Source organism: Mastigoproctus giganteus, chromosome 6, assembly GCF_048544385.1.
Source record: "Mastigoproctus giganteus isolate SK-2022 chromosome 6, ASM4854438v1, whole genome shotgun sequence".
Lineage (NCBI taxonomy): Eukaryota > Metazoa > Arthropoda > Arachnida > Uropygi > Thelyphonidae > Mastigoproctus > Mastigoproctus giganteus.
The window spans coordinates 224,995,031-225,013,274 of record NC_143580.1 but is presented as its reverse complement, the minus strand read 5'-3'; the positions used below and the strand labels follow the sequence as shown (position 1 = coordinate 225,013,274).

The 18,244-nt window shown below is 36.5% G+C and overlaps 1 protein-coding gene across 1 annotated transcript in view; it reads left to right on the top strand.

The window, feature by feature from the left end:
- The window catches only part of LOC150085035 (mitogen-activated protein kinase-binding protein 1-like), a 265,918-nt gene that overhangs the window by 150,556 nt on the left and 97,118 nt on the right, over window positions 1-18,244 (top strand). The window contains exon 15 of the mRNA XM_090376439.1: window positions 11,965-12,062. Coding sequence (XP_090232565.1) covers window positions 11,965-12,062 — 98 coding nt within the window. The remainder of the gene's footprint in view (window positions 1-11,964; window positions 12,063-18,244) is intronic.

Below are 18,244 nucleotides of genomic sequence, written 5' to 3'. Positions count from 1 at the left end.
TTTTAAAAATTGAGAATTATCATTGCATAAACCTTTTACTCTCCATTATTTATAAGGAACATGAAATTGAGTGTTTGAAACACAATTGTGTGTGCGTGCGTGCATGCACATATACAAGTGAGTGAGATAAAAGCTTATTTTGACAAACAAAAGAGCAAATATGATAAATGAATAGTGAAATTACAAAATTTTGCAATTCGCCAAATGGTATGATACATAATAATACAGTCGAAGCTCTATATAACAACCCCCAGGGGAATGAGAAAATGTTCATATCAGAAGGGTGTTATATCAATTGTTCATAAAATAGCATTAGATTAATGAGAAATTGGTGGAGACCAACCATATAGGATGTTATAAAGTGTGGGATGTTAGAAAGAGGGTCGCTATAAAGAGCTTAGATTGTAGTAACTATAAACAAAAAAAATATTGACATATTTTTTTGAAACATATATTGAAATTTTGCATGCTGTAAATAAATAGACTTGTGTTGTATGTGGACATTATGATTCCCATAGGCCTCTATTTTTGTACTCATTAGCTTTTAAAAACTAATGAGTACAGAAATAGAGGCCTGTGTGTATCACAATAACTGTTATTGCTATCCCTAAGCAAATCCTACTATATGGCTTTCTCACCATTTGATGACACAAAAATCTAAAAAAAGAAAAGGAAACAATAACAAAACAAAAAAAGACAGTGAGGTTATTGTCACAAAAGGTGACAACGGCAGCATAACTATGGTCTTGAATAAGGCAGATAAAAGGGGAACAAATCAGAACCCTCCTCCTGAATTAAGCACATACCTAAAAAGAATTAGAAAAGATTCCATCAAGTTATTAGAGAAAAAGTTAAAGCAAAACTGAAAAAATACTAAGACAGAAGTAAATAGACAATCCTAAAAGAAACTTAATCCCAACAATTTGGAAGCCCATATATCTTTACAAACCTGGAGATCCACAAAGAGAATGCTCCAACATGACCAGTAGTAATCATCGGAAGATTCCACTCAGGAAGAAAGGAGACCTCCAGCTGGCTGATCCCATATCGTTCCACTCAACTTACTAGTCATACAGAATTCCATGTCCTTACTTATGAAGTTGAAGTTATCATTATGTAAAGAGCAACTATTCCCAACTATCTGTTTAGGTTATATCAGACCCATGTGCACTAAGAACATCAGAACTCTTCGACTCACCAATTGGTGATTCTTATCTCTCTCTCTCTCTCTCTCTCTCTCTCTCTCTCTCTCTCTCTTATAATGTCATAATTAAGTCAGTTAAGCAATGTGCCCATTTAACTCAGTTACAATGTGATTTCAAAATTACATACCTCTATCCAGACACGATGGGAGGGAGTATATGATGAGAGCCTTGTTGATCAATTCGGCCGTGGAAAGATTGTGCAAGGCTCAAGGGGTAGAATTTTTTCAGCCTGGCCTGTACTTGTTAACAGGAGAGACTGCTTCTACAGGGATGGGATACACTTAAATAGAAAGGGTGCAAGAATATTTGCCGATGCTATCGAGGCAGTGTTAGGGGGGTCGGGAAAACTGCTAGCTTGGGGGAATACAAGGACTAATAGATTAACGGTAGCCACTCGCTGAGGTGAAAGTGATTCTTGCACTGCTTCTATTGGAATGAGCAGAAGCCTGGAAAACAAGATGCAGGATAGTTCAGAGACTTCTGGGAGTCATTGCAGTACAAGTAAACACATGGGTTATGTTAGGGTAGCTAAGAATAGGAACAGGTGCATGTACACTTGCGTGTACACCAAAGCCAGGAGTTGTGTAAATAAATTTGATGAATTTGAGGTATTGCTCAAAGCATCAAAGGCGGATATTGTTGGGATATCAGAAACGTGGTGTCACACAAATAAAAAGGGATGCAGAACTGGAATTTGGGGAGTACAATGTGTACAGAAAGGATAGACAGGATAGGAAGGGAGGAGGGGTTATGCTATTAGTTAAGAAACACATAAAATCCAAGGAAGTGAAGCCAGTCGACATTGTTGTTGTTATTTTGGTTTTAAGGACCGTTAGCAACTAAGGCTATATTGCTCCGGGAATATGCGGTGGTCATTCCCTGACCTTTCAGCATCCTCCGTATTTGGTGGTGACGGGGTCGAACCCCGGTCTAATCAAGAAGTGTGTGCTACGCACTGCTGCTCCTTCCCACCTGGCTACGGAGGCGCCCCTAGTCGACATTGCTGGACAGTGCAGTGTCGAGTCAGTTTGGTATGACATAAGCATTGGGAGGTCAAAATTGAGAGTGGGAGTGTGCTATAGGCCTAATGACTCTGATGAGTATAATAAGAAACTGTACAGGGTAAATAGAGTGGGCCAGTAAATCAGAGAGTCTTATAATGGGAGATTTTAATTTCCCAGATATTGACTGGAATTTATGGGTTTGGTCACTCACACACTAGCAAGACTTTTGTGGATTTATTGGATGATTGTTTTCTACATCAGCATGTTCGGGAGGCAACTAGAGGGAGTAATACTCTTAATTTGATTATCAGTAGTGATTCTTCATGCATTAAGAATTTGCAGATAAAGGAACCACTAGGTGGCAGTGATCACAGTGTGCTGAAGTGGGATTTATTCAAAGAGGTAACTATCATCAGGGGTAAAGGGAAGGGTTATTGCTTTCGTAAAGGTGACTACGGTGGTCTGAGACAGTATTTAAATTCTATACAGTGGGACCAACTGATGATGTTACCAACAGCAAATTCAAAATGGGAAGCATTTAAAGAACTTGTCCTGGAAGCTACTAGACTTTACATACCAATTAAGAAATATTGTTCAAGGTTTAGGCCTAAATGGATCTCAGATGAACTATGAGACATATGGCAGAGAAGAAAAATGCATGGGATACATATAATTAACATGTGACACAGAAGCCTATGATAGATATAAGTTGATCTGTAACCAAGTTACAAAGGAGGTTAGGCAAGCGAAGGCAGATTACGAGAAATCTTTGGCAAAGGATGCAAAGAAAAACAGCAAAGAGTTTTTTACTTATGTAAACTCTAGAAGGAATGGGATGAATCAGATTGGTCCACTTGATATCGATGGGTCAACTGTTGATGATCCTGCTCAGGTAGCTAACAAACTAAATGAATATTTTGCATCGATATTCACACATGAGGAGTTATTCAGTGAGGGGAATTCCAGAGGTGTATTCAACTCTGACAGTAAGCTAGAGAATCTTGTAATAACTGAGAGTAAAGTGGAGGAGAAATTGTTGAAGATAAACACAAGAAAGGCACCTGGGGTGGATGGGATCTATCCAGTTATATTAAAGGAGGCAGCAAAGGAAGTAAGCAAACCCTTAGCCATAATTATGAGAGCTTCCTTGGACTCAGGGGAGGTAACCATAGACTGGAGAGGTGCAAATGTGACCCCAATTCACAAAGGAGGATCAAAGGCTGATACAAGTAATTATAGACCTGTGAGTTTAACTTCTGTTCCAGGAAAATTAATGGAGGCACTGGTTAAAGAAGCACTGCAGGATCATTTAGACAAGAGTTCAGTTATAGCTCGGTCACAGCATGGTTTTGTTAAGGGAAAGTCTTGCCTGACCAATTTTATTGGATACTATGATGCAGTCACAAAAGAACTGCATCCAGTTCCTTTGTTCATCCAGAACTACATGCAGTCACAAAAGAACTGGATGCAGGGAATAACTTTGATATTATATACTTGGATCTTAGAAAGGCTTTTGATACTGTTGCAAATGGAAGACTGCTGCACAAATTGAAGCAGTGTGGCATTGGAGGTAAATTGCTGCTATGGATAAAGGGGTGGTTGAGGGGGAGAAGACAGAGAGTGGTAATCAATGGACACTGCTCATCGTGGACTAATGTTATTAGTGGAGTCGTTCAATGTTGGGGCCATTATTGTTTTCTGTATTTATAAATAATATTGATGATGGTATATAAAGCTTAATGTCCAAGTTTGCAGACAATACAAAGGTTGGCAGGGTTGTTAAGGACACTACTTACGCTATACTGCTGCAACAGGATCTGGGACAACTGGGCTAGCTGGGTGGGTAAAGTGCCTGCCTGGCAACCCAAAGGTTGCGGGTTCGAATCCCACCTCGGGCTTGGATTAGAGTATTGCAAAAAAACCTTGGGAGGTGCATTATGGCCACAGAAGCCGATGTGTCAACAACTATCAAAAAAAAAAAAAAAAAAAAAAAGAGTTGGTGACTCTATTGTCAGGGAAGACGGTGAATATACTATTCAAGAAGGATAGGTGGAACAGGACCTGGGTATGTCTGTCAGGGGCAAAAGTTGATGATGTTGTAGAGCAGATATCATCTTTTAAGGGCACAAAAGGTGATATTGTTGTACACGTTGGAACTAATGACATTAAGAGTAAGAGATCTGCAGATTTACTCAACAAGGTCAATGTTGAAAAAAAGTCGCGAGTTAGGGTTGAATGTGGAAGTGCCTGCAATTCTGCCCAGACACGATAGGAGGGAGTATTTGATGAGAGCCTTGTCGATAAATTCGGCCCTGGAGAGATTGTGCAAGGCTCAAGGGGTAGAATTTTTTTCAGCCTGGTTTGTGCTTGTTGACAGGAGAGACTGCTTCTACAAGGATGAGGTACACTTAAATAGAAAGAGTGCAAGATTATTTGCTGATGTTATCGAGGCAGTGTTAGGTAGGTTGGAAAACTGCTAGCTTTGGGGGGGGGGATACACAGACTAAAAGTTTAACAGTGGCCACGGGCAGAGGCAAAAGTGATTCCTCATTGCTTCTATAAGAATAAGCAGCGTCCTGGAAAGCAAGGTAATGAGATTTCCCGGACTGCTGGGAGTCATAGTGGAACAAGTAAATACATGGGCTGTGTTAGGGTTACTAAGAGTAATAACAGGTGCATGTATACTTGCATGTATACCAATGCTAGGAGTATAGTTAATACATTTGATAAGCTTAAAGTGCTAGTGCACTTCAAGGCAGACATTGTTGGGATATCAGAGACATTGAAGTGCTAGTGAATCAAAGGCAGATATTGTTGGGATATCAGACACATTGTGTCACACAAATATAAGCAGTGCAGAATTGGAATTTGGGAGTACAATGTGTACAGAAAGTATAGACAGGACAGGAGGAGGGGTTATGCTGTTAGATAAGAAACACATAAATGCTAAGGAAGTGCACCCAGTTGATGTTGGTGGACAATGCAGTGTTAAGCCTGTTTGGTGTGACATAAGCACTGGGAAAGGAAAAATGAGAGTAGGTGTGTGTGTGTATGTGTTATAGGCTTAATGAATCTAATGAGTATAATGAGCAATTGTGCAGAGAGAAAGAGTGGGCCCGTAAATCAGAATGTTTTGTAATGGGGAATTTTAACTTTCCAGATATTAACTGGAACTTGTGGGTTGGTCACTCACACAGTAGCAAGATTTTGTTGATTTATTTGGATGACTGTTTTCTATAGCAGCATGTTCAAGAGGCAACCACTGGGAGTAGTACTCTTGATCTGATTATCAGCAGTGATTATTCATATATTAAGAATTTGCAGATAAAGGAACCACTGGGTGACAGTGATCACGATATACTGATGTGGGAGTTAATTTAAGATGTAACTTCCATCAAGGCTAAAGGGAAGGGCTTTTGCTTTCGTAAAGGTGACTACAGGGTTCTCAGACAGTTTTTAAATTCTGTACAGTGGGATCAACTGATGATGTTAGCAATGTTGAATTCTAAATGGGAAGCTTTCGGGGACTTAATTTTGGAGGCTACTAGGCTTTCCATTCCAACTGAGAAATACTGTTCAAAGTTTAGGCCTAAATGGATATCAGATGAATTAATGAAGCTTGTGGCAGAGAAGAAAAATGTATGGGATGCATATAAAGTATCAGGTGACACAGAAGCCTATGGCAGATATAAACTAGTCTGTTGTTATGTTATTTGGTTTTTAGGAGCATTAGCAACTAAGGCCATATTGCTCCGGGATATGCGGTGGTCATTCCCTGACCTTTCCGCATCCTCCGTATTTGGTGGTGACGGGCTCGAACCCCAGTCTAATCAAGAAGCATGTGCTACGCACTGCTGCATCCTTCCCACCTAGCTACGGAGGCGCCTAACTAGTCTGTAATCAAGTCACAAAGGAGGTTAGGCAGGCGAAGGCAGATTACGAGAAATCTTTGGCAAAGGATGCAAAGAAAAACAGCAAAGAGTTCTTTACTCATGTAAATTCTAGAAGGAAAGGGATCAGATTGGACCACTTAACGTAGATGGGTTGACTGTTAATGATCATGCTCAGGTAGCTGATAAACTGAATGAGTATTTTGCTTCTACATTCACACATGAGGAGTTATTCAATGAGGGGAGTGCCAGAAGTTTATCAAACTCTAACAGGGTGCTAAGTGATTTTGTAATAACTGAGAGCAAATTGGTGGAGAAATTGTTGAAGTTAAACATAAAAAAGGCACCTGGGGTGGACGGGATCTATCCAGTTATATTAAAGGAGGCAGCAAAAGAAGTAAGCAAACCCTTAGCTATAATTATGAGCTTCCATGGACTCAGGGGAGATCCCCAGGACTGGAGGTGTGCAAATGTATCACTAATTCACAAAGGGGGTTCAAAAGGTGACAGAAGTAACTATAGACCTGTTAGTTTAACTTGTTTTCCTTTGGAAAATAATGGAATCACTGGTTAAAGAAGCATTGCAGGATAATCTAGACTGCAGTAATAGTTTAAGACACAGCATGGGTTTGTTATAGGTCTTGTCTGACCAATTTGAATGGATACTATGATGTGATCATAAAGGAGCTGAATGCCAAAAATAATGTTGATATCGTATACTTGGATATCAGGATCAGGTATATCAGGTTTAATGTCCAAGTTTGCAGATGATACAAAGGTTGGCAAGGTTGTTAACAACAGTAAAGACAGTGTGCTACTCCAACTGAATCTAGATAAGTTGTGCAAATGGGCCGAGAAGTGGCAACTGAAGTTTAACATTGACAAATGCAAAGTACTGCATATGGGTAGCAATAACCCAAGAGAAACGTACCAACTGTGTGGTACTACACTCAGGGAAGTGGAACATGAAAAAGACCTGGGGGTAATTGTGCAGTCAAATATGAAGTTTGCTGACAGTGCAGACATGCTGTCAGGGCAGGTCATTAAGCCGGCCGGGCTAGCCGGGTGGGTAAAGTGCCTGCCTGGCAACCCAAAGGTCGCGGGTTCGATTCCCGCCTAGGGCTTGGATCAAAGTACTGCAAAAACCTTGGGAGGTGCATTATGGCCACAGAAGCCGATGCGCCAACAACTACCAAAAAAAAAAAAAAAAAAAAGGGCAGGTCATTGAGTCTTATGATATATAGGAATTTTTCTAGCAGGACAGGGAGGTGATTATCCCATTATACACGGCAATGGTCTGGACACATGTAGAGTACTGTGTATAGGGCTGGAGAACTCATTTTAGGAAGGATGTAGATTGCTAGAAAGAGTACAAAGAAGGGAAACAAGATTGGTGAGGGGAACAAAGGAGTGCTCTTACCAAGAAAGGCTTAAGTTCTGCAAATTGCAGTTCTTGGAGAGTAAGCACCTGTGTGGTGATCTGATTGAGGTGTATAAGGCCTTGAATGGGTTGAGCAATCTGAATGCTGATGGGATTCTTCCTGTTGCTCAGACTAAGAACCTGAGGGGGCACAGTTTCAAATTGAGGAAAGACAGTTGTAGAATAGATGTGCGGAAATTTGCCTTTAGCCAGTGGTTAGTTGATTGGTGGAACAGACTTACTTCCATCTTTTGTTGTGAGAGTTGATAGGCTAAATAAATTTAAGGCTGAGCTGGACAGGCATTCAGAACGAATGGAGGGGTGAAATGGGAGTGTTTTTTTTTTTTGGCTGATGGTGCATAAGCTTGCTTTCTTGCATCGTATGCCTCTACTAATGCTAATATATGTAACCCTATTACGTAACTCTCCTTTTTATTTTGTAATAATCGAACAGGCTTAATTGAACTGTACGACATTTCATGGTGATCTGTCCGAAATTTAATAGAGAGCATATAAGAGCTTTTCAAACAATAATGAATGCACAAAAAATAACCTAATGCTTAAAACAACTTTAGATAACCGGCCAAATATTAATGATATTTTCTTTTTCCTTAAGATTATCTGATATTACCAAAACATATAAAAATTAATTGTATAACATTTACAAAAAAACTACATAATTATAAAGCAAAATCTTAGCTTCCTTCTAAACAACATCAAGAAAAATGAAAAATGTTGAAATATGAAACTCTCTAACCTAGACTAGGTGCATTATAGCCTAAGCTGCTCTTACACGAGTAGCTCTCAAACAACAACAACAACAACAGCTTAATCGAATTACTTTACAATAGGTAAGCTTTTTGCCTTTCCCCTTGAACTTTACCTTGGTGGGTTAATTTCGTTCAGTTATTTTTTGTCATATCTTACTTTTTATGTTCTCACAATTTGATTATCTCCGTTTTCCTTGTCAACTCTGTGCACATTCTGGTCACAGAGTAGATATTACCTATCACTGTTTTTACTCTTTCACATACATATTTGGGAAATGCAAGCTACAGAGTGAAGTATTTTGAATTTTCCAAGCAAGAATTTGTTCCTTGTACATAATATTGTACCTTATTGTTATTAGTAAGAAGTCAAGTTTAATTCAAAATTTTCTAAACATTTTTCCTTATTGCTTAAACATTCTGATTAGAATATCTATCTCTTCTTTTCTCTTAGAGTTCAAAATGTAATTGTGCAGGATTGTTGAGTTAAATTACTTCTTTTGTTGATTATTATTTAGAACAAATAAAGAATTTTGGTACAATTTGTAATACCTGAAGAGGATGAACTGTGGAACCTTTTCATGCCCATAACTGAGTTAATTGGTTTTTGTTTAGAAGTCAGGGGTGGGGGGAAGGTTTCTTTTTCCTATGAAACTTGGAGCTGGGTGATATTTCTGTGAAATAGTTTTGAGCCTATCCACGAAGGCCTCAGTTAATAGTAGTAAGAGCAGCTTTCTCATTCTCAAGCCAGTTTTCTGGATAGAGAAGAAATTCAGAAGGAAAAATAACTGTCCAACCAAAATAACAGCCTATTGAAATGCTCCAAAATGGTATCAGAGATATACAGTAAACCCCCGCTATTCGTGGGGGGGGGGTTACGTTTCTGAGAAATGTCACGAATACCGAAAACGCAAATACTGAGTTATGGCTCCCATAGTAATAAAGGGATTCCGTTCCAAAGTATGAAATATATAAGAAAAACTAGTATAAAATTTTGTCTATGTATGTATTATATGTACCTTCATAATATGACTATGTACATAGACAGTACATAGTGAAATGCAAGCATATGGCATCGAAATGAAAATAAGAAACAATTTAATATTAAATGTAATATTTATTAGAAATTTCAAACAAATCTTTCAAACCAGCGCCTTTGCTAGCAAAAAAACTTATCCCGCCAGTGCTATCACCAGTTTCGCTAAAGTGTTGATAAAGGAGTTTTGCCTTTTCATGAATGATGAGTGAACTTAACGGAATTTATTTTGAGTTCGGTCTTCTATCCACAGATTTAAAGCTTTTTCCATTTTTTCTAATTTAACATCACGAGTTACAGAGCAAATTTTTGAAGCAATTAGCGTGTTTTCATGGACACTACGGCGGATTTTTTCTTCCGATTTTTTCATTGATCGTACTGTTGACTCATTGATTTTATAATGTTTTGCCACTGAGGAGACACTTTCACCATTAGAAATTTTATCTAATAACTCAATTTTATTCGCTAATGTCATCACTTTCTTTGATATTTTCACATTTCTCTTGTTATTCGTAGCCATATTTTTGTAGGGGTTAGAAAGAACTTGTCCACAATAAAGTCACTTTCTTCTGTTAACACACTCGAAAAAGTCTGTTTTACATTGCAAAACAGTAGATTTATCATTTTTGTAAGCATATCAATTTATAAATTGAGAAATTTATTCAATTTATAAGCATATAAATTAAAAGCAAACGACAAAACCTTCCATAACAAGCGCATAACACATACTGAACAAGGATTAGCGAGAAACATCCACGCTCGCGATTTTGTCACGCCTCTCCCCCTACCCACCCACTGAGCCCTGTTTTGACCGGGAAAGATAATTTTAGCCACGCCCATGTTTTTTTATGGCAGAAAATATTCACGGCGCTTTAAAATTCACATTTTTTAGGTTTCATTTTATATTAAATCGGCGATCGCGAAACCGCGAATACCTGGGGTTTACTGTATATCAAATTAGCCAAAAGCTTTATATGTGGAAATAAACTGTTGTGTTAAAGTTGAAATAGAATCTCTTTAAGTTGCAGAAGAAATGTCCTTTTCCAAATAGCAGAAGGTTGTACATTTTATTTGTTCAAACTTTAATGAAGATGAGCAAATTGTATTAGAGTAATTTGTTAAATAGAGAGTTTGTGTAGGTTATGAGTTTTTACAAGTATAAAAATTTTGGATAATGAGTTAAATGTAAATAATTGAATTACAGTATCTTGAATTCTGTGGTGATACTGTTAATTAATGAGTTGGATATTCATTTTGCTATTCATTTATCTCATGTAGAGTGTAATAATAGTTTAAAGAAGGCCATAGATATATTTCTTAACTGATAAGTTTTATCATTTTTCTGATTTTTTTTATTTTTTTTGTAGTAAAACAGTCAGTTTTGGTAACTTTATTCCAGAATTGTACCTTGAATGCTTCTTACTCTGATTGTTTCAGAGCATCCTATACCTTCAGTGACATTCAATGCAATCAAATATCCCAAACCTTACTGATTATTTTAATATTATTTCTATGATTGAGTCATATAATGAAGGGATTGTAATGTAAAATTTTTAAGTTGAAATATGGTTTTTCTTAAGTCAATGAACTGTTGCAATTGCAGTTTGAACATGCAGATTCTTAGCTATTTTTTTAAGTTTCTTAGTATGAACTGTAATTCATGCAGCAGTATAAAATTCCAAGTTATGGTTACTTTTCATACTTAATAAAAATTCAGTTAAAAAGCCTCAGACTGCGAGAAAATTTACAGATGTATAAGTTAGTGCATTTCCATCATATCTATATGCAGTAAATTAACCGGAGTTATCATTTCATTACATCTCATATTTTGAATGTCTTCACAACAAGTTGCCTCTCTTCGGTTATACTTCGAATAAGTTATGGTTCCCCAATAGAGAAGACTATTGTTACTTATTCTCAGTGGATACCACCACCACCCAGATGACTGTTTCAGAGCTATTTGGCTCTTCATTGATGGTGGGTAACCTCCGATACACTGATGTAGGCCCCAGATAGCTGTGAAATGGCCACCTGGGCGGTGGTATCCACTGAGAATAAGTAAAGATAGTCTTCTTCTCTATTGGGGAAGCATTACTTATTCAAAGTATGACCAAATAGGCAACTTGTTGTGAAGACATTCACAATATGAGATGTAATGAAACAAAGCCACTATAATAACTTCAGTTAATTTACTGTGTATAGACATGATGCAATTGCACTAACTTAGATGGTTACCTTTCATTTAATTAAATTTTATTATTAAATTTAATTATTCTCTTTGAGAATTCTTATATGAAAGCACCATAATTGTATGAATTTTACATTGTGCATTCTAAAAGTAGGGATTATTATTTTTTTATTTATTTTATTTTGTGTGTGTGTGTGTGTGTGTGTGTGTGTGTGTGTGTGTGTGTGTGTGTGTGTGTCAACATTTCCCTAATCTCTGTGATCTTAACAAACTAATTCTTTTAAGTATTAAAAAAAACTCATTTAAAAATATTCTTGTAGTATTGCTGACATATCAGTTGAAATAAACACTGTTTATCGTGCGGTATTTGTTCTTAAAAGTTTATATACATTGTATTGCTAAAAATTTAGAAAATTTTCTTTTAAAATTTGTTGGATTTTTATTTTTGCTACAGGATATTTGATTTAGAATTTACCGAAGAAATGTGCAAAATTGAATCTCATGATGCAGAAGTTCTATGTCTTGAATACTCAAAGCCTGTTCTTGTTGGAGGTAAGATTTATATTAATAATGTAGTTTGGTTCATGTTTTATTTATTGACCATTTTCCTGATGATGCAAACATTTTTTTGCTATAACAAAAATAATCTTGAAACTAACTTTTTTTCTGAAAAACAGCTGATTCAAGTCATTTGAAAAATTAACACAAGAAATTTTTTAATTATTAAAACTATTCTCTCCATATATTCACTCAGTTGTTATGATGAAAGCAAAGATTACTGTGTGGGTGGGTGGGTGGGTGGTGGCCTTCTGTGGGTGTCTACTCCATGACATGTGCCTTGGAAAACAGATCAAATAAACTAAGGATTTAAACATATAGGGAGGGTCATAAAGCACAGTAACCTTGCTTTCATCACAAAAGTAGTCTATGCAGTGCAGTGTCATATTTAAATATGAAAAAAAAAAATCTTCAGTCTTTTAAAAGTCATATAATGCATTTGAACAGCTGGACTGTTACTGAAGAATTTATGATGGAGCTATCATCCCTCACTTTCTACAAGATTCTGGTCAGAAAACTGTGCTACTGAATGCCAAGCCAGTTATCCTTTTCTTCAAACTACATCCCTACATGTCTGACTTTGTAGCCCAGAGAAGTATAATGCTGGTAAATGCATGCTCCATTTCCATGGAATTGCCACAGTGTAGCTAGTACAGAATTTTTCAAAATGCAGTGTAGAAAATGAACATGAGATTTCTGATAATGTTGCATACTTTACTAACGATGTGCTTCATTTGTGTTAAGGGAGTTGCCCAATTTACTTTTTAAAGCATATTGTATATCTGATCAAAGGGTAATACAGACAATTCTACTCTTGACTGACTCCTCCCACCCCCAGATATGTTGGGGACAATAAGCTGCTTCATATCTGTAAAGAGATAAGATTCAGTATATGGATCAATTGAAAATTCAACTCTTGTTTGCATGGAATTTAGTTTATTTTTAGTATAGAATCGTTTTATCTTGTGACTGAAGTTTCATTGAAATCTGCTACAGGCTCACAGAAAATTGCAATTGTTTTATTATGTTTATTTCACTTTAGATGCCAGTGCAGGGGTAATATGGGCTTTTAATAAGAAAATATTGCAACAACAAATGATATTTGAAATCCTGTCATTCATGTTACTAATACACAGTATCACAGTAGATCATAACATTTGCTTGTACAGGCACTCCCCGACTTGCGTAACGGTTGCGTTCTGTGGAACGCTATGCATGTCGGAATTTCCCCCAAGCTTGTGCTGCACTCACGACTGTGCTCGCTTAATTGATTGAATCAAAAAAGAAATGTTTAACAAACATGTAAATAGAATTATTTATTGTATTTATTCAATTTTTTATCTCATGCGCAGTTAAAATTACAAAAGCGTGCAATTTAAAAAAAAGTTTTACCTCTCGAGCATCGTTGCCAGAATCAACATCTTCAGCTGATAAGTACGCCGCTGCAGAGGTTGAGGGCTGTAAAGATTTAGAAAGGGTCGGCCGCTCAACCTTACAAAAGAACATATTAATGGATGACTGGACAGTGGCTTTAAAAGTATCTCGGCTCCTCATTTGGTTAATATCGAGCTTTGTCAGCATTTTCTTTTTTAACTATTGCTGCCTGCAAGTCAATAAGTTCTTCGTTAGATAATTCCTTCTCTTCTTCCTGTATTAACTCCTCCAAGTCTTTGGCATCAACTGAAATAGCTCTGCAAAGTTTGTCATTTATTGCATTAGAATTAAGTCTCGCTGCTTCAACAGTGAATGCTATTTCAAAGGACAGTGTGCATATAAAAGAACATAATCAATGCATTTAAGATCAACAGTGATCACAAAACAGCATTCAGGTGCTATATAGAAGATGGAAAAGCTAATAATAATACGAATGGAAAATCAGATTCAGAAGTGAGTGCCCCCAAGTCTAATGGTCATTCAAGCAAAAGCAACAAGTATTTATGAAGTTAAGGATAAGTACAGCAAACCCGAATTCAAGTTCGTGGCAAACAATGGGTGGATTTATAGGTTCAAGCATCGTCCTGGTTTCCGCAACGAAAAAGTATGCAGTGAAGTTGCCAGTGCCGATTCTGCAGCAGCAGAGAAATTTTGTGATGTGTTGGAAAAAACACCTAAATATCCACAGCCCTCAACCGCTTAACAGAAAATTTTATAATTTTGAAATTTTTGTAATTGCACACTTTTGTAATTTTTCCTATGCATGAAATAAAAAAAAAATTGAATAAATAATTCTATTTACATGTTCATCGAATGTTTCTTTTTTGCTTCAATCAAATTCAGCAAGCATAGTTGTGAGTGCTGCATGAGCTTTTAGGGAAATTCCGACTCACGTAATATTTGACTTGCGCAGAGTTTTGCGAAACGCAACCCTTACGTAAGTTGGGGAGTGCCTGTCTATCTAACCGTAACTCAGACTTGATATATCCTTATATTTTATATAGTAAGGTTATATGTACAAGTACCCTAGAGGTTATGCAAGTACAAATACATCTTTTTATTTAAAGATACATACCTGAGATGGATTCAAACATCCTTTTAGTGAATTGCTTACGTGCCACACAGTGATGAACATTTAACAAAAGTTTTTTCAAAATAAAATGCAATTTTAAAGGTAATCTTTGTTTGCCAGTACAGTAGAGTAATATAACTGCAACTCCTGCTGACATTTTGCCCCCAACAGTCCTACCTTAATTACAGAACTTCAACTTCTCTTCGGTGTTAGTTTTTTGTCATAATTTCACTTGTATTTGCTTGTAATTTCACTTGTATTTGCTATTTGTGATTTAGATTAGTGACTAATTTATAACTGGTGATAGAGAAGACAAAAGAATTTCTTGGTCCTCTAGTTCTTAGCATTAGGCTGACAATGTATTTCCTGGACACCAAACACATTTGACAACTTTTGCAGTCGATTGCTGTGTTTGTAACAATGTTAATGCACTAATTTTTTCACCCACTTACATGGTTGACAGGAGTGTCTTGTCCTTTCACAAGTTTTTACAGGCAGCAGGATTTAAAATAAACTGCCTAGTTAATTTAATGGGTCTTAGATGAATAGCAGAACAAACATTGCCTTCGCAATGAGTTTCCATGATGGTGCATTATTTTCAAACTAATGGCATCACCAAAGGTCAGCCCCATTTATTTGTATATTACCTAATATCTTGTGAGAGACCAGTAAGTCCTGAAACAAGCTGTAACATCTGAGTTTCATCATTTTAAATAAATGATAGGTTAACCTTTTGGCAATACCATTTGTTTGAAAGTAGCACATTGTTGAAACCTCTTGAAGGCAAAATTTGTACTACTATGAGTGCTAACACCATTTTATTAACCAAACAATTTAAATCATGCTGGCTACTAAACACATGAAAGAACAAGACATTAAGAACAAAGAAAAAGAACAATAATTTTGAAGTCTTCTGTATAGTTGATTTTCATTCAGATAAAATATAAAATAAAATTTATACTTTTTGAGAAATACCATTTGAACAAAGAATTGCATTCTAATATGACACTGCACCAGATATGGGTTGTAGCTGTGGCTCATTTTAAAGCTCATGACATCAGCTTAGAAGCTGAATTTCAGTAAACTGAATAAACTGAAGAGTTTTTATTCTCTAAAACCAAAGAAATTTTGTTATTCGTGAATGCAGAGGACATATAATGAATTTTCTTAGAAATGTTTCTTGAAATATTTATGGACCTATGACCTATACCTAAACATCTGCATAGCTTTGATACAATTAACATCAGAACATGAACAGGGGCTAATATGTTGCCCACATTCAAGGGTGTCGTGTTTCACTATCATACACTGTGATTTTGTCCAGTTTGTGCATAAATAGTATTAATTCATGATACATAAGTTTTATGAATATCCTCTCTGTTAATGATGAATTTTCAACGTTCTGACAGTTTTTTAGCTATTCTGTTTGAAAATGCACAATTCTTTCTTCAATACTTAATATTCATTTATTTATTAAGCTATTTTGCAAGTTATTATGTAATCATATTCTAATTTAAAAAAATTTAAGCATGTTAAATTTAAGCATCTCTTATTAATATAAAGAGATCTATGAAAAAAAAAAATGTCCAGTAATCTGATTCAGAATATACAGTGGCAGACAAAAAAGCTGCATCACTTGTGAATTTTGCAAATAATGTTTTGCACTGCATTGTGGGTTGCAGAAATGTTTGAAATGCATTTGTTAGATGGGATATATATCTCTGTGAATGAAATCCAATAAAAAGACTCCATCTGATATACCTAATTGCCATAAATATCTTCCCAAAGGGTAAAATGCATTATTAATAGAAATATGAGATATCATACAAATGGCAATCATGACAACCAAACATACATTTTATTGCATTTGTGTGTACAAACTGAAATGACAAGTTAATGTAATAGTATTATGTACTGTAAATCAGCAAAATAAGTCCTCAATATTGTGTTCTCCTTGAGCTACACAGCCTTGCAATGATCCGGCATAGAATTAATCAACTTCTGGATATACAGTTGCCCAATTTCGCGGTACCACACCTTTACAATGCTCTCCTGCAGCTGAATCTTACTTGTTGGCTTCTTCTGAGCAATTTTAGACGACATTATGTACCAGCAATTTTCAATGGGGTTCAAATGTAGACTGTTGCCAGGCCAGTCCAACACTGTCATGCCAGCGTTTCTGAGGTATGACTTAAAGGAGAAAAATGAGGGAAAACATTGATGTATATTTTAAGCCTTATGAGACAAGAAGATAAAGTCATCATTAAATCTAAATAGCATAAAACTTACCAATTTTGCTGTGTGGCACGGTGCTGTCCTGTTGAAAAATGTAGTTTTGGACATCTGTGTGGTGATCCCTAATAACGGGTTTCAGGCACTCCTCCAAGATTGCAGTTTCTGCATTTGCCATTCCGTTAATAAACTTAATCCCACCCCTTTGCTTGTTATGCATCCCAGACCATCTGACCAGCAGGGAACTTTACAGTCGGTGTTATGCAGTCAAGGATGGTATGCCTCCGATGGAGGATCGCCTGTAATGATTTTTTGTATTTATTGTTAACTAGAGGTTGTTGTATCTGTAATTCATCTCTAGCTTAAATTAAATAATAAACTCTCTGAAGTAAATTATTTTTATTTTATATATATATATATATATATATATATATATTCACTTCTAGGGAATATATATACCGTATTTCCCCATGTATAAGACTCACCTTAATTTTGGGGCCCGAAATTTGAAAAAAAATGTATAACATAAAGTTATTGAACTCAAGTTTTATTCATCATAAAATTCATACAACTCATCACTGTCAAAACTCCCATCCATTAGCTTGTTCTCATCTGTGTCTGATGACGAATCACTGTCTTCATATATTGCCTCATCCTCAGTTCCATCTATGGCATTTGAAATGCCATACTTAAATGACTTGACAACAATCTCAATCTTGATATTATCCGAGGATCTTTTCACCCAGGTACAAACTTCTCCTATAGTTGGTTTCTTCACTCTTCCTGCCAGTGTCAAATTGTCCCTAGAAGACTTCATCCATTGGTTCCATTTGTCTCTCATGACAGCTTTGAAGGGTTTGTTAATGCTGACATCAAGTGGTTGGAGCTGGGATGTCAAACCTCCAGGTATGATGACAAGTTTTGTTTTTTGCTTTGCAGCAATCTTCTTTGTATTTTTTGTTATGTGTGCCGTGAACTGATCAAGCACCAATAGGGAAGGTTTGCTAAGAGCCCATCTGGTCTCCTGCTCCAAACTTTCTCAAACCAGATCTTCATCCCATCCTGATCCATCCAACCCTTGTCATGAACATGGACAATCACTTCTCGAGGAATGTCTTCTTTTGGCATTGTTTTGCGTTTGAAAATCAGCATAGGAGGCAGCTTGCTTCCGTCGGCACAACAAGCTAGAACAACTGTATAATGGCTCTTTTCATGTCCACTTGTCTTTACAGTTAGTTTTCACCCCCTTCTTATCAACAGTTCTGTTACTTGAGACATAAAATTGAAGGGGGACCTTGTCCATATTTGCAATCTGTCCCAACTCAAACTGATGTGTCTTCCAACATTGAATGACAAAACAATGAAATTCAAGGACTTTCTGCTCATAGCTTTCAGGCATCTTTTGGGCAAGTCTGGTGTGTGTCTGCATGCTTAGTCC